Consider the following 24228-nt stretch of genomic DNA (forward strand, 5'->3'; position numbering starts at 1 on the left):
AGAGCACAAACAAGGCTACACACACAGATGGCTATACACAAAGGATCAACTGGCAAACCGTTCATGGTAAAATGGGTAGAATGGGGTAGAATGACGTGCAGATGCAGAAAAATGAATCACTAGTACAGTACAGCTACATATTTTTCACAGTTTGAGATTGTTTGTCTATATAAACTACCTAGATTTTTTCATATATAGAAAGGGCCTTTTCCTCCAATAGTCTGTCTCTGCCAGGATAAAAAAGTAGCTGTTACTTAGAGATGAAACAGTAATGCAAACACACCCGTCACAGAGATTATGTTTGAAGGGTGACTCACGCACACACACATACACATACACACACACACACAGACACACTGCCATCTTTTCTTCTGAGGTACACTGTAAAATCCAGCTCACCACCTCTGCTGTATAACAGCACTGGAGGCACTGGTCTCAGACACCCGTTGTCTGCTGTCGGTACTGAGCACAGTCAGTCAGTTGATACCCTGAACTGGACTCTGTTTGCCTGTTTGATTCTAAGCAGTGGCCACGGGGCTGTGTTATTGTTGCGTACGTGGGCGTGTTATTGCAGTGGAGAGGTGCGCCAGGGGTATGTAGATCTATTATCGGGGGGGGGGGGGGAGAGCCAGACCATGCCAGTTGTACACTGGGGAGCTGATAATACAGTGTGAGCAAACCTAGGAGAGTTAAGCTACCACTACTCCTGGTTTGAACAGGTCGACCTTTTGGATTTCATTTAAGTAGCATTAGCGGGTTCAGCTGAAGCTCCCTTCATCAAGGCCTTCAAAGCCGGTACTTTCTGTGGCTTTACACAGGGGAATCTCGCGGGATTAACACGAGAGGGAGATCCGAGGGCCTTTCCAGGGAGCATGCAGGAGGCCACGGATAAACACTGGGGGGCTGCGGCCGCGCCCTGATTCGCCGATGCTGTTTATCACCAGTACCAGTGCTCCTTCACCTCAAGCCTCCACACAGGATTAAGGCACCATCTGGCTGAGCAGTGGACTCTCACGCACAATCGCCTCCATCTCGCAGATGAACGTGCGGGGAGCAGGCCAGCTCGCCACTTCCCTCAGGGGTGGTGAGCTTCCAGACGAAGCGTAAAGACAGGGGCACTGCCAACCCCACCCAAACACAGAGGCTCTCCTACCACTTTGGGGACCTCACATCAGCACATCATCTCCCATGCCCCCCCATGAAGTAGGAGCAGCCCCCCTGGCTAGACTCTGTGAAACACCATGAAACACCCCCTCTGGGACATATTTCAGACCCCATCCACCCACTCCAGGAATTAGTAGATGGGCAGCCAGCCGAGCGACACAGCACCACCTCGGAGCTCGCAGGCTCAGCGTGTCGTGAAAATGCGGTACACATACCCCCTGGATGGCGTTCCAGGAAGAGAGGCGTCACGTCCCAGGAGGAGAGAAAGCCATACCACGCCGGCGAGAACCAGCCGGCCGCTCTCGGCTCACGCAAACCCTCGCCAGGGATAAACTCGTTTTCCACCCGATTGGCAGATAAACGGATCTCCGTGACTTTGGAAAAAAGATGTCAGTCACAGTTTGCAGCACGTTCCCATCTGGCCTCTGATGCCACTGAAGGAATAAAGCCGACATGGAGACATCCTCCTTAAACCTAACAGCAGAATACATCTGCTGTCTGACATAGCTGCAAACAAACATCGCTTAAGCTGCACGCATGCTGTTGCAGCACCTCGCAAACCCCCCATCCGCAAGCATAACCCAAACAAGGATTTACCAGCACCGTCTAACCCCAGCTTTTACAGCTAAAGGATCTGCAGCAATTACAAGGGCTACAACACTAAATTGCTTGATAGAAATCATTATGTGATTCTAAGGTACAGTGCTCCTCACGCTGTATGATGATATCTTGCGGTCTCCCGTTCTCTGCCGTCTGTCTCCCCAAGACAAGGCCGCATCTGTCCATCCTTGGAAGCCGACAGCCGCAGGAGCAGGATGTTTATGGGGAAATCTATTAAGGGTCGCGACGGTAGGTCACGCACATGCTTTCAATCAGCCTGTCAGGAAGGCAGCTCCGGGCTGATCAAAGCCAGGCACTGGGCGTGTGGAGAGGCGGGTATAAATCAGCACAGCTGCAGGGTACGTCTGCCCCCACGCCTGCTACGGGGCAGTCACTGGTGAAACGTTTTAATTACCCATAATGCATCACCGATATTCGGCTGCACTCCTTCTAATCAGCAGGCATATTATGCAGAAAGGCCTGTAGCTGAAACTATATCTGAGTCAGACTTATTATCGTTTTGTCTGCTTATTCTACACTCTGTATCTCCTCCACAGTTTGCCTTTCTAGAACCTTGACAACTTGAAAATACTGCCACATAAGACATTCACAATTCTGGCTGTTCAGAACTGAACCGTCATATGTGAACTGGACATAAATGGACATTAAAATGTGGAAGGCTGAGGTATCAGACTTGATGAAGAAGGCCGAGTGCACATTCTGCTATTCCTCATGTCCTGCTCAGGTGAGATGTCTTCCTGGGTCACTTTGGGAGTAAATAACCTGCCTCAGAGAGCGGGTACTTAATGGCTGACATGAGTACAAATCCCTCCACCCCCCACTAAAGGACAGCTGGACTGGTCCTCCTTGAATCAGAGGCTACAGATGGCGCTGCCCACTCACACCAAGTTCCAGGCCGGGGGGGGGGGGGGGGCCTTCTGCCCACCTGCGCCGGCCCTCCTGCATCCAACGCTGCCTCCTCTCTCCTGACTCCGCCCGGCCGTCCTCCATGCTCCGCCAAACTGGGGGGGCACGACTCTGTCCCGTCGCCAGCCAGGCTGAGCCTGCAAACTGCTAACGCAGGCAGCATATTCTTAGCAGAGTCCCCAGCCCCCCTTGCCCCCACCGCCGGCCCCCGTCTCCTCTGCTATTCTTCCAAGTCATCTGAGGTGTTAGAGACACAAACCAGACAATGAGGCAGAGCAGCTGGTGAGATGGTGCAGCTGTTCCTCAGGACAGTGCAGGGACCCCCACATATCCGGATATAAAACAAACAAAATGTCCTTCACTGATTATGTCCCCAAAAGCAGCTTCAGCCACCTGAGTGACACCAACAAAACAGTCAATATAGCCCATGGCCACTGGAAGACTTCCCTTGTTGTGACTAAGCACCCAAACAAGCAAAGGAAACTGCATAACTGCCAAATCTTCACTCGAACCACTCTAGCAAGACACATTGCAGATCTCGAGTCTGGAGATTGTAGTGAACTTGCAGCCGCATGCCTTTGGTTAGTTGTGTGATGGGGTCAAGACAGGGCATTAACCCAAACTGCTGTGGCTTTTGGTTGCTCAATTCTCAATCACCTTGGGAGCTGTGATTTCTTCTATAGGAGAAATTTCAGACAGCCATGATCAGTCTGGACCGACCGCCTGCTCCTTCCTGTGGTTGATGTCACTCTCCGTCAGCTCCCTCCCTTGCAGTGATCAGCAACAGATCTTTCTTATCAGATACAGTTTTGATGTCTTTGAACATTTTTGACACAAAACAATTCTTATTCCCTTACTCTTACCTGTCCTGGTTTTTTGAGTCAGCTCCTTTTAGAACCATAACTCTTTCCATATGAAACCCATCCTGACAAACCTGCCTCATTTGCATTTGGTTTGCAACGTGTTCAAAATCTCCCCAATAACACGACAAGCTCAGGCCACAAAAGCTCTTTGAAGGTGACAGCTAGGAGAGCACGGACTTTCCTCCCCGAACGAACTACGCTTCGAACCGTATGGTTTGTCTGAACAGAGATACAGACGTCCTTGTACGGACACCATCCCACAGCAAAATCACATGATTCTTGACGAGGAGGAAATGAGGATGAGGGGCCCAGCCCACCGCCCTTCGGAATTCACACAGCAAAGCCGCTTTGGCATCGCCCTTTATGGAAATCGATTTCTCACGGGCCCAGGCCCTGGGTCCGGGCCTCCACCAGAGTAACCCGCTTTGCTGGGTGGAGTTAGTTTGCCTGCTTCAGCCAGGCATTTCATAAAACCGCACGCACACAGCACACACGTGTAGAAACGCACGCACCCTGGGGCAATCACACACGCTTTGCTGTAACAGGTCACTTAACTGCATAGAATAAATGCTCAGCAGCGGGTATATTACGTACATCTGCTTGTTAATGCAAAAAGCCCGCTCCTCCCAACAGTAACTGCAACTCAACTGAAACATCAGATGAGGCAGAGCGCCTGATCTACGTGATTCTGAGCACGCTCAGACTGTTGGTGCCATACAAGGTGGGTCCAGCATCTCAGCTTCAGCCACATTCCTGGGATTTTCATACACTGCAGGGCCGAGAATTTACCTAATAAATTGGGTCCTCCCCGGTACTAGTAATCAGCCACTGAGTGAATCTGTGTGTGTGTGTGTGTGTGTGTGTGTGTGTGTGTGTGTGTGTGGGAGGGGGGGTAGCTGTAATGCCTGCAGACTAGCAGATCTCACCAATTAATTAATCTGAAATTAAATCAGATATGAACAGATGTTTTGGAGATATCAAGCGCCTGGGAACGTCAATAAGCGTCAGCAGCGGAAGAGCCTGCCAATGGGGGGGAAAGACGAACATTGTGACCAGGGGTGGGGGGGGGATCAGTGGGGATTGAAAGCATTTCATCAGATCGCCACTTGACATTGTGCAGCTTTCACAGCATGACTGCGAGATCAAAGGGGACCGGGGGTTTTGGCATGGGATAAGCTGGGCTGTGGCACACTAAAGCAGGCCTGCTCTCTGCTGACCCACCTGGGGGGGGTCACAGCCGGCCATATTGATAGCATGGCCGAGCTTATCAGGCCCTCAAGCATCTGCATCTCTCCATGAGTCAGCTCGGCTCTGAGCCAAGGCGAACCTTCTTCTCTGCTTCGGTTGGGAGCCTTTCTTTCTAGGGCCTTCAGGCCAAGTAGCGAGTGAATTCAAGTGGGGAGGGGGCCTGTGAGACGATCGGCCTGGATAATTCCACCATCAGTCAGCCCCTACCCCTGGGCAAGGCCAAAACTGTTCCTACTTCTGTGTTTTTTTGGATGAAGCTGGAGAATCTACAATCCAAACTGCATCCCATTACATATCTAATCACATGTGAACAAGTATAGTTCAGCGACTAGCCTGTTTAATGGTACAACAGCAAGACCTCTCCCGGACGTTCGAACCCACAATCTGCTGGCAACAAGCTGAGTATGTTACCTGCAAAAGCCTTGCTAGCACGGGATATCAATAAAAGGGCTTGTTACAAAAATGGCTCCATCTGCTGCAAATGGCGTCACGTCCCAGGAGCTCCTGAACGCAGCCACCGGCGACAGCACAGATGTCCCAGGGTACATGCGCGAGCCCGCAGATGATCTACTCACTTTGGGGTGTGCTGACATAGCTGGTAGGCCCAGAGCCCATATTTATATACCTCTAGCCCAGACCTCCAAGCATCAATCCTGCATGGGCACGAGGGTCGACTGAATGCCCCCCAAGGAAAAATCCCAACATTTTGTGGGAAGGAATCATAAAAAAATGTAAAGATTTCAGGTGCCTATACGGAGCCGCCCACCTGCCATTACCCCCTCAAGCCCATGTCATTCCTGCCACCCCTCAGAAACTCTGGAAGTAGCCTCGGATGGTATGAAGGCAACAGGGTACATCGCAGTATTTTAGGTGTACACCGGTGCTTTAAAATCTTGCCAAAAAAATTTAAGAGATAAATTTCACTCCTCCTTCCCGATGAATTTTGTCGGCAAGACTGGAATAGTGTTGCTCTTGAGAATACCATCAAAATATCACATACTGCAGTCGAGAATGCATGACGGTATGAAAAATCAGATACCGCCCAGGCCTACCTGGAGGTCGCAAATGGCATTATCTCTGGCAGATTACCCGCTGCGGTCCTCACAAACAAGAAAACAATCACCAGAAGTGATCATTCAGCAGAACTACTCAGAAAAGCCATTAAAGCTCACAGGGTTTGTCATTTCCGATTGTGTTCACTTAACATCAAGCCGCAGTCGGCTTCACGCCCGGCGATGAAGAGCAGACAGAGCCATGCTTGCCGTTTAGTGGGGCTGCACCGAGGGTGACTCATTACCTGGTGAGAGTCTGGCAGCATTTAGCTAACGCCGACGCAGTATAGTTAAGGACAGGACTCGCGCACTGAAGGGTAGCAGACCCAACACAGAATACTGCATCCAAGGCCCACCTAGAAGAACAGCCGGATTGGGACAGCAGTCACTGCAGAATTCCAGTGCTGATAATTGGCCCATCTGCTCCTGCTTCTCCCGCATGGATCGCAAAGGGAATTGTAGAGCAGCACTCCCCTCAGGAGAACCGAAGGTGTTTACTCACCAGCCAGACCCCAGTGGGGCTTCTGCTTCTCAATCCTCAAAAGAACCCTTGTGCACCCCCCCCCCCACCTCAACTCTCATTCGCAAAAGAGTCATGGAACACTTGGTTTTCAAGTCCCTCAGCTGGTTTCATCCAGCCCCATACAAGAAGAGATCAGGAAATGTGTTTTGTTCCGTTATTACTTAGCTGACATGGGGATTTGAGCCCATGAACTTCCGGTCACAAACATAGCATACTAACTCACTGAGCCACACACCCTGTACCAAACATCACCAGTGATGCGTTTTTCACAAAAGGGGACCCATCCCAAGTATGTGGTAACAGGCTTGGAGAATGAAGCCAGTTCTGATCTCGATTCCGGCTCTGAGCAGTTCCACCTTAAAAGCGACGCAGAAGAACAGGCAGAGTTATACAGGGTCAAAGTTGTCTTCCTGAATTTCTGATTTAAGCAGTCTGCTCAGTAGAAGCTGGCTGAGATAAGGAGGTCAGCCATGCAGGTTTGCGGTTTTTCTCAGACACTTTGGTACATTTCTCGAATTATCCTTAACATTTGCAAAAATGCATTTCTCGATGCCATTCGTACAAACAGCAGCATGCAATGGATTATCTGCAAAGCCCGTAACTTGCTCAAAATCCAAAGTTTATCTCTTGAAAGTAAATATTTATGTCAGTGACCATGTCAAAGAATGACAAGTCTTTGTGTCATTGTTTTCAAACAAGACGGTCAAAATGCTTAGTCATGTTGTCAACACGAGTATTTCCTGATCTAAACCAGGTTTTGATGACACAAAGCTCTACTTTTTCTGTAACACATATATGAATTTCACTGTACATATATATATATATACACATACACAAATATATATACATATTCAGTGCGTACATATGTACATACTGTATATGTACATGCGTGTTTGTGTGTACAGTAAACAACATGCAGTTATAATGTATATTTACTGTATAATGTAAAATGTGATATAAAGTACTTCAGTAAGTATACAATTTTACAGTACAGTGCACATTGTTAGATTAACATTTGAATGACTGAGGACACGGTTGTTCTCCCAATATTCAGCTGTACTCTTAGACCAGCTTCAGTCATTGTAAGGCTTTGGTTGAGGACATGGTCCACATTTGTGGTCCTCAATTCATCAGAAACGTGCCTCTGCCCTTGGTCATTTCTACCTCTTCCTGTTTTGCCTCCCTACCCTTGATCCTCTTCTTCCCCAACTGTTGACCCTTAATTTCCTTGTTCTTCTTCCATTGTCAAATTGTAACACTGTGCTGTGCTCTATCAACATGCTTGTTAACTGAAGATTCATGAGATGCACCTACTGTATGAGCTACTTTAGTGAACTGGTTGATTACTGGTTGATCTAACACTAATATTCCCCCTCCATTGGTTGAAATCAACAACTCATCAATTCAAGACACATTTACAAAAGAACTATGACAGAGATGTATAGAGAATATGCTTGACCGATTATGGCAACTGGTTCCACCGTTTCACGTGCAATGACTTACGCAATGAACCAATGCCTAGATATTTTAGGAGTACCAGTATAATACATTTTGACCAACATGACATAAACAATTGATAATGAAGGAATCAGCAGATAATTGCACATAATCACATGCACGACAGTGGAAAAACTCTTCTTTTGGCAGTGAAGGGAAACCACCTGCTATGGCACGCATTGAGCTGAGAGTTAAGGGCAATGCTCGAGGGCCCACAGATGTGGCTACTCTGCCAAGGCCAGGCTCAAACCGGTGACTTTATGCCTACAGGCACAGAGGCTTCGCCCACTGAAGCACACACCAACTCCCAATGCACCAAATGCACCAAAGCAACTGAGAAAAACCGCATTTCTCCCTCTGCAAGAAAATAAATGCCTAAAGTTAAGAAAACAGAATTTTAATAAACTTTAACTTCCATAACAAATGTTCGTTTCAGTATTCCAGCCACGGTTCAATATAAAAACAATTCCCTATCCAGTTGCCAAAGTCAACAAGAAGGGACCCATTGGTGGTCCTGGTAAATAAAAGACCACTTTGTATGTTTAGAAAGCTCCGAGGATTTGAGTCCCTGCCCACAGCACAGGAAGTCATAACTGCAGGAGGCCAGCTGTGAGCTTTTGATGGGCACGGTCACTGCAGGCTCTGCTCTGGAAAGTCTTACATACATACAGGCCGTCCTACATCTACACAAACGCGACTCTGCTCACTAAACCGTTTAAACCCAGCGACTTCTTCCGCGCTGTGAATCGTCTGTGGTGCACCGGCATGACATTTTTAAAGGTTTTCTGAAAGGTCACGGTATAGCTCAGAAAGTCACCAGATGGTCAGAGGTTTAAGGCCCTCCGGGTATACGCTCGGTACACTTCAGCCGAAACGTGCACAAATAATCCCCTCAGCTGCTCCACTGAAGCAGGGCTGTAAGCTGGCAGAAACAGCCGTATGTCACTCTGGGACATGGATATTCAGACGCGGCCCACGGTAAAAACACAGCCACATGCTGGAACATTCCAAACCACAAGTAAGCAAAGTAATCTGCCTATCTGAAAAGAAGAGATTTACCAACTGTTTATCATTAATTGTCCATCCATCCATCCATCCATCTGTGTGTCATACCAGTCAAAAGTCTGGAAACACCTGAAAATCATCTGTTGTTCGAAAAGATAATGACCCTCAGCACGGCATGACTTTATGAAATAAGAATTCTGGGGAACAGGAAAAAAGATGGATTGCTGAGTCAGGTGACCAGACCCCCACAATCCCGCAACCTAAACCCCATAGACATGGCTTGAGATGAGTCTGACGGAAGAGTAAGAGCAAGGTAGGCAACATGTGTCCAGAACTTGTGGAAACGTCCTTCATGACTGTTGGAGAAGCATTCCAGGTGGCTACATATGGAAGCAGACCGAAAGAATAGCAAGAGTCTGCAGTGCTGTCATTGAAACTAAAGGGGGCTGTTTTGCAGAGTGTGAAATTTCTGAAAATTTTGAGATGTTGAACACTTATCATTGCAATATATATATATATATATATATATGTAACACTGCATCGCCTCAAGGCCATTCACTATGAAGTGAATAACATACCTAAAATAGAGACAAATACAATAAAGGCAGATACGTCCAGGCTTCACTGTATCTATCTATATATATCTACCATAGCTGCATTTCACAGGTACATGAAAAGGCTAGGTGAGGCCCTCCAGGCAGCCAAAGGGTCATCCACAGACACTTACGTGACAAGGGGCTTGCGGCACAGCACCAGGCCGTCATACAGCAGGCACACCCCGAAGACGGTGACCCCCGTCTCCTTCACCAGCATAGCACAGGTGCCCAGCAGCAGGCTCAGGATCAGCGAGCAGGGTGACACGGTGGGAGGGAAGCCGGACCCCGGACAGCTCCCAGTCACGCTCCTGCACAGAGAAGAGAAGAGTTAGCTTAGCATTCAGTGAGACCTGGACAGGGGAACAGTCAGGCTAACATACGTTACTGCACGGAGCAAAGAAGAACTAGCTTAGCATTCAGTGAGACCTGGACAGGGGAACAGTCAGGCTAACATACGTTACTGCACGGAGCAAAGAAGAACTAGCTTAGCATTCAGTGAGACCTGGACAGGGGAACAGTCAGGCTAACATACGTTACTGCACGGAGCAAAGAAGAACTAGCTTAGCATTCAGTGAGATCTGGACAGGAGGATACTACCATGTAGAGATGAAAACAGTAACATTAATGTTTGGAAAGATACAGGTATTGCACAGATAAGATAGTATGGGACATACACTGGGATATATCCAGGTAGAGGAAGGAAAGAGTTAAATTATCTCCTACTCAAGCACAAAAAAACAACATCATATTAATCTTTGCCGAGTTTTTCGCATTCGGGTCTCTGCTGTATTGTGACACCTCCATAAGCAATAATGAACGATCGCTGTTTGATAACGGTGACAAAAGTATCAGAAGTATCAAAGTAAAAATGTGACTTGCACACTGCCTGCCTGCAGACATTCCAGGGAGATGAAGAAAGGAAAGATGGCAGATAATTCAGAATTCACCCCAGCGTGACCCCTCCCACCTTATTTCACATTGACTTAAACACGGAGATGGATGATTGGGGGCGGGACTAGCTAGCTAGACGACGCTCACCTAATGTAGGAGAGAAACGTCAGGAGGAACAACATGCAGGCCAGGACGTCAGCCCGTCCTACGATCCCAGACACCTGTTAAACAACAGAACATAATTAACACACAAAGTCATTGCTGAAACAGTGCAGTTTTACTCAACACAATCCATGGGAACCCCCAGATAGTCCGCTCTTTTGTTCTCTCTCAGTTCCCAACATATCTCTACCAGATATTCCATGTTCTTGATTGGCTGGGAGCGAGCAAAGCTGTGGATTGTCTGGGAGTCCCAGAGGATTCGGGTTGAGAAACATAGACATAGAGCAGGGGTGTAAAACTCCAGTCCAGGATCCCTGCACATTTTGGGGTCTTCCCACATTTAACACACCTGATTGAACTCCTTGAGCTAATTACCACACAGCTCTTGAGCTGAATCATTTCTGATGGATCCAAAAAAGAACTAAGCTAGACTGGGCTCTGGTCCTCCAGGACTGGGGTTTGACACCCCTGACATAAAGGATGAAATGTCCAGCATAACCACTTGGCTGAGGTCCTAGAGGGCTAATGACTGACAGCTCAGGATAGGAGCTGAAACGAGTCCAGCGAAAGAGCAGTGAGCGCAGTCAGGCGGACCCAAAGCCTCAATAAACCAACAGCAGAACGGACCTCAACGTACAGCAGAGCCCGCTGAGGTCTGATCTTCCAGGTGCAGGACGCCACCCACTATCACCGCAGTAAACAAGCTGCTCACTGGCTCCGATTCACAGCCCGATATCTGCATCCTGGTATAAACCCTACTCATCTCGCCATGACAGCACTCCTCCAAACAGCCAACACTGACAGAGAGGCAGCTTGCAATTCACAAACACATCAGCCCATCCAACGTTACTCGCACTTGATTCATTATTCAGACATCATATATTTATTTTATCTGACACTATCCTCCTGAGTACTTAACGCAACAACAGGTGAATAGACATTATCGAGTGCCTTGCAAAAAAAAAAAACATAAATCAATATTACACGATTTTAAAATTATGTGAAAAAAGGCCGATACTACTAGAGGAGAAGAAAACAAACATTTGACGGTGGGCAGGCGAGAAGGAAAAGCCTGGGTCTGCAAGGAAAATGGCAGGCCGGGACCTCTGGGTATGACAACTTTATATGATTACACAGAACGTGACTGCTGGGCGAACAGAATCAAGGGGAAGCTGAAGCGATTCTGGTCTGCTAACTCCTCTGCAAATGTCAGGGATGGGAGTCGTGAAGCACCCCACCCCCCGCCCACGACACCATCCCGCTGTGCGACAGAGTCCCCTTGAGTATAGAAATCGAGCAGCAGAACTGGAATTCCTTACATGACTGTTCGGCTACGTTGGGATGTCAGCCAACCTCAAGCAGGGCAACGATAAAGGCTTTATTCTCTGCTTCATTCCACTACTGTTCTCCTACTCAACACCGATGTGGGAGTCAAAACTTGGGAAGGGGAGGCGGTGGTCTGGGATGCCGGGGGACCGACACATGAGGCCGTGAGGAGGAAGAACGGTATACAAGTATATGCCCGGCAGAGACATACTATCTTTGACTCTGAGAGCATTGACCAATAACGGCCCGTGATGTGGGCAACGTATATCTGAGGTTTGCGTTCCCAAAACACAGACCGTGGCGAAGTTAAGTTTACAGCTGCCGTTTGACCATTCGAGTTGCCAAAAATAAACCAACATAAAGCAAATCAGGCTCGATCTGGAGAGCGAGGGACCTTTGAACCAGTCAGTGATCGCTTGTAAAAGACTAGCCTCATATACTTTAAGTCTCCACTTCAAATCAGATATTACATTAGTTAGTCAAAGGCAGAATGAATTTGCTCATTTCTCACCAATAGTTTTCCTGTAGTTGTTCTCCCGCAGTTCGTAAAAAGAAAAGCGCACACTCATCTGTTTCATAAGGCTGGTTGAGTAACAGGGGTCACGGAGGGGTGGAGGAATATTTTATTCATGAAGCCATGGAGAAGGCGCTTTTGTCATGTCGACTGTCTTTTCGCCTTTCCTGTTCACTCCCTTGAGTGCGTTCAAGGTGGGCATTTAAGGCACTAAACGGCACTAAGTCGCACAGCAGCTATGCAGGGATGGTTCCGGGCTGGCAGGAGGGCCACACAGCCCTTCTCCTGAAACCGTACCGCCTTGGGGGGGAGCCCTGAGAGTGGCTGCAGTAGAAGACCCCTGCCATGGTTCCCACCCCACCATTCTAGGGGTCTTCAGACAAAGAAGAGATGGATGACATGTGGTTCTCCAATACCCTGAGTTCCCAGTTAGCCTGGAGACAAGGTTATCAATCAAAACCACCAGGCCTGACTTTCTATTGTGCCGGGGGCAAACCATGCACCGGTTTACACCCATCGTCCAGCAGAGGGGGCTCAAACTCCCGGTGCAAAGCTGTCCTTAGCCACATTTAAAGGGGCTGCTCACTGGCTTTTCAGTATAATGGGTTACTTCACCATGCAAAACTGAGTTCTCAAATGCCTCATGTTTGCTGTGACTATTGCTGGAACCTTCTCCATCTTCTATAGCAGTGGTTCCCAATCCAGTCCTCGGGAAGCCCCCAGAGGGTCCACATTTTCACTCCCCCCCCCCCCAGCTCTCAATACACCTGTACCAGGTATTCAGTGTTCCCGATTGTCGGGCTCAGGTTTGGAAACTGGGAGCAAGCGAAAACGTGCACTGTCTGTGGGCCCCAGAGGACTGAGTAGACAAACACTGACTTTCACTGTCAAGGGCAGGGCTGGGCAATCTTACCCACAAAGGGCCGGTGTGTATGCAGGTTTCTGGGGTAACCTTTAGGTCAGCTGTTCAAACCCAGGTGCAAGAACACTTCAGCCAATCAGTCCTGTAATTAGTAACCTAAATACAGATCTGCAGCAAAAACTTGCAAACCCAATGGACCCTTCTGGATAAGACTGACCACTTCTGGTCTAGGGGTCCCTGAGAACTGGGTTGAGAAACATTGTTTTAGAGTCTTCTGTGACCCTGACCCTGCTCCATGGCCAGCACACTCATACTATGTCTTCTCGAGGCCAGAAAAAAACACCTTCAAGCCTCCTCCACGCTCAGAGACACCATCTGCTGAAGCTGAAACACTGCAATACCATGGCACCGCCAGCTGACCAGCTGCATCTAGAGCTGCACCAGGAGTAAAGCCACTCACAACCTCTCACTCTCCCTCAAACAGCCAATAATAAGCTTCAATCCCATGAGCACTTGCAAGCTGACAGGTAGACTTAGAACACATCATTTCTCCTTGTACAAAAGTCTATACTTCTGAAACCACATTGGGACAAAAATGCAACACTCAAGATGTTAAGATGTGAGGAGAACACTCCATGGTTCCAAAGCTCTTTCCATAGCCCTTCAGGTGCAGTAACGTTGATGATGCTTTCATGCATTCTCCCAATATTCTCAGTGCCAGATGTTCCTACACTTGCAGTTCCATTCATCAGAGACCTTGAGGGAGCAGGTGAGATTTCACATCCTCCCTTAATAACACTGAAGCCCGAAACAAACCAGGGCTGAACACCTTCCATCTCAAACAAGCAATTACAGACGCTCCCTAGGGTAGGGAACTCTTTCTATAATGGCCAGTGAAGAGTGTCCTTCACTGGTCACTGATCTGAGTCCCGTTATCACAGAAGGTTTAAGTGAAATCTAAGTGAGAAAACAAGAAGCTGATTCATTTAAGCTCAACACACAGCACATTTCTTTTTACTCAGAAACATTCTTTGCGTTAATATTTATTTATTAAGCAGTCAGACACAAAGCTGATATGTTTATAAGGAAAGTGAGTTCACCCCACAGTCTATTTTTAAGCAGATGGTATTTACGGCCCCTACCCTGGGCACCTTGAGTTAATTCTAACATCACGCTGACACCTGCAAGCTCTCCCTCTCCCCTCTCCTACTCCAAGCACACTCACGCAAGCTGACACATACACACAAAAAAAAAAAAAACAGAAATGTTAGCCAAGTGTGAAAGAAACCTCAGCGATTTTCAGCTCAAGGTAATTAAAGTTGGGTCTTTCGTACACAGGCGGCCCAGGACCATTACAGCAGGGCCCAGAACAGCAGCGGTCCTTATCAAGTCAATTAAAGCCGGCTAGAGCTGCTAACTTACACGTACACGTGTGCACATGAGCGTTAACCGCTATCCCAACTTGGGGGAATGCTAACGACGTAAACTCATTTCCTGAGGCTGCGCACTGCCGCTCGCCGGTCCTCAGATCCCAGATATCTGGTCTACGGTTAGCATTAGCAGTGTTTAACATGCACTACGGTCAAACAGGGACTGGAAGCTCCTCTTCACATGTTCTAGTCCAGGGGTACGCGATTATTTTTTCCCTGGGGTCCAAATTCCATCAGCAACACAAAGCTGAGGAGGGTCTGATTGCGGCTTTCCAGATGAAATCACAGTCCACCAGGACATAGCACTGCTCTATTCTGATACTCCTGTTAAAAATTGCAGGAAATGAAGGTGTGAATCAAGTCGGACGAACGTGGGTGAATGGATTGATTCATAACTGTATTGTCTAGCAGTGTGTCATCCACTGGGACTGGGGAATAGGAGAAGAGGAGAGACGAGAAGAAAGACGAAGACTTTCAGGAGCCCAGACACTATGGGGGTGCATATGGGGGCATGGATAATGATAGCATTGGTTTGGAGAAGGTGGGGTCCCATTTGGGAAAATTTTTCAGGGGCTCAGCCATGTCTCCGTACGACCCTGGACCCCAGAACTACCGAGCTGAAAACATCATTGGCATCACACCTGCATCTAAAACCAGCAGTAGACCATATGATGAAGGTTCCTTCCCAACTGCAGATCAGCCATGAAGTCAAGACCAGCAGACAGAGTTCCTCTATAGAGCCACAAAGGCCCCCAACGCCAACACGGCCCCCAACGGCCCCCTCGCTTACCGCCTCTGTGTGAACGGGGTGGACGGCGAAGAGCAGGGCTGCGAGGAAGGCGGGCCGCCCGCTGCTGAACACAGCGCACTGGCACGTGTGCATGAGCAGTGCCGTGGAAGCGCAGTGCAGCACCACGTTCACCACGTGGAAGTAGAACGGCGTCATCCCGCCCAGCATGATGTTCAGCCTATGAGAAAGAAAGGAGTCAAGAGTGGGGAGCAGCCAGGCGATTAACGTCAAAGACCAGGTCTTTGATTGGCCGAGCACTCTGTCATGCAGAGCAGGAAGGTTCTGTCAAATGATTCAATGTGAACAGGACATTAATATTTATCAGGAGCAATTCCAAAATTTTCCAGCGGCCAATCAGCTTTCAGCTGAGGCCAGTGTTCCTGTGGTCCCGCCCTTATATATGCCTGTTATCCATCAATCTTCCTACATCTTATCCTGGATAGGGGTGTAGGACATTAATACACCAACTGGATTTTATTCTCCTGCTGGGCAAAGTAAATATCGCAAAGCATGGTATAGATGGAAAATATTGTAAAAGCCATAATGACTGTGTAAAGTACAAAGGTAATAAAGCACAGCTTAAGCATGCATTTGAACAAGTTTTCCATCATCTGATATGTTGAGAGTCTGACTGCACATGGAGGTAATACATAGCCACACAATTCATATTAAAACACTTATGACCGCCAACTTCCTGACTCATACATGGGCCGGGGACACTGCACCGGACTACTCGAACCCATGACCCAGCAATTGCAGGTTCAAGCCTCTTCCAAAGGGTCTGCTGTTGTACGCAGAGGATTAATTATGTGAGTGGGCAGGGTATTGAACAGAGAGCCATTTTTGGGCTTCTTTGGCTAAGAATACCCACGGCCCAGGAGCCTGGTTTTCGGATCACCCGCTCCCTCATGCCCACAAGAACGACATCCATCGCGCACATTTCCAAGCCAGCATCCTCTTTGTACAACAACCGGCAAAACATGCCTCAAAATGACAAATATTAGACACACTGGCTGTAACAGCATCCCAGCAGCCTGGCCCTGAGATTGCTTTTCAAAGACAGATTTTAATTAAATCATCATTTTCTGCTGTTTTTCTCTTTCAGCCCACCAGCACATATAAATGAGAATTGATCATTTTTTCTATTAACAGATTCAGTATGATAATTAGAAATCAATGTGTATAGTCTTTTAATTGCTTGCGGAGATTCCACTGAAGCCAAGGTTTTCTGGTTGGAAGAGGAATTCATCAGCTAAATTAGAAAATAAAACTGCCTAAAATGCAATGCAGTTCTAGCACAAAGTCGAGGAATTCTAGTGCCATATTTCTCAAAGAAATATTAGAAAATATGATCAAGTGAAATATAAAGGAAATGTGGAAGATGGGTGACTTTTTAAAAATAAAATGTTCTTAGATTTTCACTGCCAGCTGCGGGAAAAAATGGGAATGTTTTGGGTGAGGGGCGAAGTCCGGGCTCATTCTCAACTGCGCTCACCTGCAATACATATTTAATTGTAAAATCTGTTATGTTTGAGGGAGTCTGTGAAAAATAGTCCTTTCCTCTACGTTCTGGACTTCAGCTTTTTTGAGTAAAGCAAAACAGATATTTTCTATTTTGTTCAGCAGCTACACGACCGGCGCGCATTTATTGATGGGTGTGAACTTACTCGGATTTTTCGGATAAAACTGAGATCTTTATCGCAGGCATTATATTATAGATTGGGAAAAGAAAACGAACAGGATTAACGCGAACAGGACATTTAACTTATATATTAGTACAAGGGTGCATAAAAGTAAGATGTTCAAAAGAGAGGACCCTTCGATTTTTCATAAAGATCAACTCCGGGCTACTTCCCTAGATTTCGCACAGTATGCTCATCGCCAAACGTAAAAACCCGGTGTCTTGCCATATGCATGGACAAAGTATGACAAAATAAATAAATATGACAAAGTTTACCATAAATACGCCGTAGGCGTGATCGTATCGTTTATCAAAAAGTGCAACAAATTTCCGTAAAAGTGGGAAGTTTAAGTGTATGGTTCTAACCGTGCAACATAGTATAACATGCTTCTAAATTGTACACACGCCCCTCGTGCAAATGCATCGATAAACAGTACAGATATAGTACGATATCATGAGAAAACCTGTACATGAAACAGAGAAGCGCGCCTTCCCTTCGCAACTCATAAACTGGGACGAACCAAAAACCAGATCTGCAAGAAAGGATCTTACTGCGCAACAAGTGTTAGCAAGACCCCGATGCAAAGAAAAGCGAAACTCCTAACATCTGGTCCCTGGGAGTGACTTTTAGCACGTCCTTTCAGCTAGTTTCCCCGTCTCCCGCTTGTCCAGCTCGGTGTGAAGTATGCTGGCTGGTCCGGGCGTCTATTTCAATCCCGTAACCGTATCAGACCTGAACGCCAGAAGCAGCCAGATCGGCTTGCGGTGTCCGAGGTGCAAGATGCGGCTTTGCGAGCAGCGCTCGGGCGCACTGACAGCACCCACGTTTGGCGGACACGTCCAGATGTTGCGGCGGTACAGCGGTAACACCTTACTGGCTCATCCAAGCGAGGAGGGGGAATTAAAAAGAATAAATCACGCACAACCTACTTGAAACTGAGAATGCACAGCGGTCTGTAAGACTTGTGGCTGGTGTTATCGGCCATTCTCTTCCCCCAGAAGTCGTTGAAAAAGATGTTTCGCAAGCTGGACCCCGATCTGACATCGGGATTGTTAGTGATAGCCCACACATCGTCGTGCACAAATTCCCCTCGCAGGGAGTTACTATAGCACAGCGCGCAGGCAGCAGCTAAGACAATGTAGCGAAAAAGACCCCCGTCCGGACCGAAGAGAGCGGAAAGACGCGAAAGCGAGGTGCTCCTCTCTCGGCTCTTTGCTGTCATGTTGCCCCTCCGCTCGCATGCTGGTCACGTTTGTTGAAATCCCGGGGAGCGTGGGACACCATCTCCGGCTCCGGCTCGCAGGCTGCGGGCAGTGACTCCGAACCGCCGAGCAGGGGCCGCTTCTCCATGCGCCGCCCTCCCGCGCATGCGCGGTAGCCGCGAACAAACGAGCAGCTTTACCTGAGGGAGAGAGAGAGGAGAGAGGAGACCTGGGACCGAACCTGAGACGCCGGTGTCAGCGGACTCACTGATCACTAAAACAATCTAGAACGTTTTTAAAGTGCTCCATTTACAGTGTGAATAAAGCACTGTGTATGTATAACAGACTAGCCAGTTTCACTGAGTGATATTTTCCCCGTTTAATATAGCAGTTACTGGGATCAATGTAATATGCATAGGAATTGCTTATAATTTCATTTTTTTCCTCGTACTTGAACTAATAAATCTAAAACTAAGTAGAAGCTAAAGAGAACAACGAGCAAATAGTCATGGACTTTCTTGTCAAGTAAAATACATAGCATGCAATAATATCCCGATCAGGGCGATGCAGATCATGGAATCTGCTCATACACTTCCTAGAAACTACTCTATCTATCTATCTATCTATCTATCTATCTATCTATCTATCTATCTATCTATCTATCTATCTATCTATCTATCTATCTATCTATCTATCTATCTATCTATCTATCTATCTATCTATCTATCTATCTATCTATCTATCTATCTATCTATTTTTTTATGAGGGAGTGGTTCACTATTCTTTACCTTTATAATGCTAATTCGGGATACTCTAGCCTCTTGCAGTAGCCCAGTGCTATGCCGAAGCTGTGTGCGTTCATTGAGTATTCCTAAGTGCATTCATTGAGTATTCCTAAGTGAATATCCCTTTTCATATTTATTTAGTTTGCATTGCGCATTTGCATCCACGTGAGAGTTTTATTACCTCGCAATCTGTAGGACTATCAAACTAGCCCAATGCTTTTGATGTAGCTAATTTTAGGTTTATGACGGAATTAAACAGATTTGCTGTATGATTTCTTGAGTGTTCGCGAGTCTGAAAACGTCACACCAGACGCGAGAGTTGGCAACCCTGTAAGCGGTTTGTACTTCAAAGCGATAGGGTGTTATGTGTTGGGGAGATCGGGTATGGTTGTAACACGCTTTGCCACCTATAACTCACTGAATTTTCGAGCTAGAACTCAAATCCACTAGTCTGCTAGAACAAACTTAATGGTATGTATGCTTAATCAACACTCTACTACAATGCATCTGTGCAAAAAAACATGTAAGTCTAATAAAAATAATGTGTGTATGTGTGTATTCTTAATAAGAGTTACAATGCTGACAAATGAGTCTTGGTAACCCAGGAATTAGTCCATAATACAGGTCTGCCGCAGTCAATTATATCTCTTAGCACCTTCTCCTGCACCCCAGAGAAGACTTTGTTGCTGCTATTGTAACCTACACTGAGAAGATCACCAGACCCCTGGCCTCTCTGCTTCTGCAGTGATTTGCAGTATCTGTTCAATGTTACATGGCAGATCCCTTCGCAACTGAGCGGACGAACTTGCCCTTCCTTGTGACCTCATCAGATGCTTTTTTTTTTAAAACACTGGCAGACACACCTCTTTCAGTCTTTCTTTTCCTCTGTCTAGGCAATATTGATTATTAGAATCAAGAAAGTGTCCTTAGTTGTATGTAAGAGGGATGGTTGTAATGCTTTTAAAAGATGTGTTACAACCCACCCACCCCTCTTAGCTATTGTTTAACTCGCTGTAGTAGGATAGTGGTTTTAAATTAGCAGGGGAAAAATACATCTCAGAAACTACAATTTAATCTTATTTAAGTCATATGATTTTTGTCTGCAATCGTATAAATACTAAACAAAATATAGTCTTGGACAACAAAAAAAAAAATACTTTCTTACCTCAAAATCTGTTTTTTTATTTGTAAAATCTGCATGTACCTGTTTCCAGCCTTGATATCCATCATGTGGGTTTATGGAGGACGTATGTAAACACTGAAATGATTACACGACTCTCATCCTATCGCTGATTGGTGGAATTGGTGGTGTTACAACTCTCCCCATATTACAGCCATACCCAGTGCTTAATTTACAACTACTTGTTGAAGACTCCCAACTAACAATTTTTCGTTCTAGAAATGTTTACCAAACGTTATGGCTAAGTTATGGAAATGTTCAAAGTGCCCAGTTTTCCTAATCTTCCCAGAATGTTTTCCCACTACTACAATTTATTCTGTAACTCAAAATAATTAGTTGCGAACAAATAAAGTGGTTAGTAGAGCAGCGGGTAGTTTTGTCACTCTGGAACGCCCATAGTGTGTGATTAGGTGTGTTATTGCGTGCTCTGCAATTCATTGGCCTCCTGTCCTGTATGTTCTCCTGCCTTGTACCCTGTGCTGCCTGGTAAAGGTAAGATTTGAATGTGCAGAGAAGAATACAATCCCGTGTTTGTGATGAGTTAACATGATTGTGTGGATGGCGTCAATTTGCAAAAGCTTGCCTTGTTTAAGGTCTGAGGTCCAAAGCTAGCTGGTACACATGAATTTAATATACATACACGTGTATCGCTATTATTGAGTGAATATTGTCAAACAATATATTTCAACATTTATTACATTAAAAGGATGTTCAGGCAGTAATGTTATTGTGCCAAAACTGACAGAACTTTTGTTAAAATGTAAAAATGCGGAAATAACGTTCCATCGACGTTACCTTAAGAACTTTTTCCTCCAATTTACATAACGTTGGCTAAGGTTCTAGGAACGTTCTCTGTTAGCTGGGGTATAGGCACAACACAGAGCAACAAAACAGAAAACGTTTCCAGAGCGAGATCAATATAATTAAGGCGGGTGCATTTGCCCCAGTATTTGGTAGTCGATAGTACATGTGGGAGGTCAACAGAATGTTCCCCGATGTTTATCTTCGTGGAGAAATCTCGTTATCCCATTTGTAGAGCAAAAGCTACATAGGAATAACCTCGCCATAACAACCACCTACTGTTTACCACATTAATCACTTTTAATCACACAGGAGGGCATACTGAGAATCTAGGCCTATTTAATGTCCATTCAAGTCATTGCAGTTTCCTGATGTTCTCTGATTTGCAATTATTTTTATTTGTTGATTGCGTGATGCTGAAATGTTTTGATGTACAGAAAATATATCACTAAAGGTCTAAAGGTGACTAATTTTTATTGCTATATAAACAAGGCAAGCTTTTGCAAATTGGCGCCATCCACACATTCATGTTAACTCTTCACAAACACGGGATTGTATTCTTCTCTGCACATTCAAATCGTACCTTTACCAGGCAGCACAGGGCACGAGGCAGGAGAACATACAGGACAGGAGGCCAATGAATTGCAGAGCACGCAATAACACACCTAATCACACACTATGGGCGTTTCAGAGTCACCAATTCAACTGCATGTTTTTGGACTGTGCTAGGAAACTGGAGTATCTGGTACAAAGTCCTACAACACACACACACACACACACACACACAACAGGGACAGAATTTTAACGTATAAACTTGTTATGAGTCTATTGTGTTGACCATTGAGCTTCTGTACCACCCTCCAAACTTCAAGTCAAAGTAAACTTTATTGTCATCTCTGCTATATACTGTACAGGTACATAGAGAGACGAGATGACGTGGCTCCAGTTTTTTTTCAGTGCAGACGAGAGAAAGACATGTAACAAATAGGCACGTGGTAAACAAAGTAAATAAATATAAGGTATACAAAAAATATATACTGTACTTGGAGATAGAGGTAGAGGAGGTTATAATAGTTATATATGGAAAATGTGCAAATAAGTGGCAGAAGTGCAAAAATGCTTGTACTTCAGGTATGTATAAAATACAATTAGCTGCCAAATTTCCCTAACGACATCGTCAGTTTGACGTTTGCTTCTACAGATGGAAGGTGGCTCGGTGGCACACTAGGGCGTCTTGCTGAGTCAAAACTCCAGGTGTGCAGGATGGTCCTCCTTGCTGCATATGCAGATTTCCAGATTCTCCTTTGAATCCACCCCCCTCCACCGCACCCCCCAGGGCCTTCAGGATAGGCTCTGAATCACTGCAACCTGAAATGAATAAGCAGTTCTTAAAATGTACATATGAATGCATAACCCTCTGACTAAGTGAATGCGAAGCGGAAATCTTACAGAAGTGCAAAAACAGGCCCACTTCCAGAGAATCCAGTTGCCATGTATTTACTTCCTGTTTCACATGTAGATGCTGTTTATAATATTAATATAGTACTGTGCAACTGTCTTAGTTAGGCAAAGAAAATAATGTTTAAATGATCTTCATGTTGGTGTATACCTGTGATTGTCAGGATCGGTCCCAGCTTTTTCACATTCAATCTGTCATCTCCTCATTTGGCCAGCAGGTGTCGCTGGCCATTCCATTTTCCCAATGTTTCCCTGGTTTTTGTTGTGCATGTCTTGCTAATTATATTTTCTTGTATCTCTGTTTGGACCCTATCTCTGTATCTCTTTATCTCTGTTTGGACTACAATCAGCTATACCTGATTGTAGTCTTGTAGTGCATTCTGTTCCCACATTCTAGTATCTCCTTGTGATTGTACCTTTAGAATTCGTTACCCTCACCTGTTCCTTGTTGCCCCTAGTCTCTGGTGTTTACAGTATGGCTGATTTGTAATAATCCACATCTGTCCCTTTTTTAAGTCCTCGTTACCTGTGTATTTATGTGTCTGCACTTCCCCTGTGCTTCAGTTGGTCATTGTGTTTGTTCCTGTGAGTTTCCTGCATGTGTTTCTAGACCTTGTTGATGTTAGGTGTCTCCCACCGCTGTTCCTGAAAGCAGGATTTCTTGCTTAGCCAGACAACTTGTCAGATTTAATAATAACAATACTAATAATAATACATTTATTTATATAGCGCCTTTCTCACACTCAAGGACGCTTTACAATGCAAACAGTCTATGGTATTATACAGACAGTGTTGTCTGTTGAAGTGTGTCAGCTTAGCCATTTCAAAACCTCTCCTAAAGTCACCCCAGTATTTGCAGTGACCATCCAATATGCCCATAATGTTTTTTTTGACTCAACCACCAGCACACCCCATATGGCTAATCATCCATCCATCCATCCATCCATCCTCCAAACCACTTATCCTTCTGGGTTGCAGGGGGTCTGCAGCCTATCCCGGAAGCTATGGGCACGAGGTGGGGGGCAACCCAGGATGGGGGGGCCAGCCCATTGCAGGGCACACTCACATACCCGTGGACTCCTATGGGCAATTTAGTGACTCCAATTAGCCTTAGTATGTCTTTGGACTGTGAGGGGAAACGGGAGAAAACCCCACAATGACACGGGGATAACATGCAAATGCACATGGAACCGAGGCGGGGGCTCAAATTCTGGTCCCAGAAGCGTGAGGCAACAGTGCAAACCACCGCACCACCACCCTACAGCCAATCAATACCTCATTAAGTTTTATAACAAATTTAATCAACTAAATTAAAACAAATACACAGAGTGGCTGAGGTGCCCATGAGGAGAGGTCTGCAAACCAAAGCAGTGTTCATATCACTATTCAGCAAGGTGTCAGAAAATTTTTGGAGAACAGAAGGAATTTCTTTTGTTACTGTAATGACCTGTATAGACAGCTGACCCACTGTAATGGGATTCTATTGTTAAATTCTGTTTTCTTTTTCTGAGCAAATACACACTTACTAGAAAATACCTTTAAACATTTTCCTTGATTGCTAAAACTTTTGCACAGCATATATATATTTTTTGTAATTCAGAGCTGCAGTGTTCAAATGCAATTTAACTTAATATATATGTTGTTGTCCTTATGTGTCATTATATTTATCA

General features: G+C 46.0%; 1 protein-coding gene across 1 annotated transcript in view; it reads right to left on the reverse strand.

The window, feature by feature from the left end:
* tmtc1 (transmembrane O-mannosyltransferase targeting cadherins 1) overlaps positions 1-18484 on the reverse strand; it is a 75113-nt gene extending 56629 nt beyond the window's left edge. Inside the window, exons 1-4 of the mRNA XM_049008521.1 lie at positions 18062-18484; positions 15451-15628; positions 10514-10587; positions 9607-9783 (exon numbers count right to left, since the gene is read on the reverse strand). Coding sequence (XP_048864478.1) covers positions 9607-9783; positions 10514-10587; positions 15451-15628; positions 18062-18354 — 722 coding nt within the window. The 5' untranslated portion in view covers positions 18355-18484. The remainder of the gene's footprint in view (positions 1-9606; positions 9784-10513; positions 10588-15450; positions 15629-18061) is intronic.
* Positions 18485-24228: the final 5744 nt, after the last annotated feature.

This window comes from Brienomyrus brachyistius, chromosome 3 (assembly GCF_023856365.1).
Source record: "Brienomyrus brachyistius isolate T26 chromosome 3, BBRACH_0.4, whole genome shotgun sequence".
Lineage (NCBI taxonomy): Eukaryota > Metazoa > Chordata > Actinopteri > Osteoglossiformes > Mormyridae > Brienomyrus > Brienomyrus brachyistius.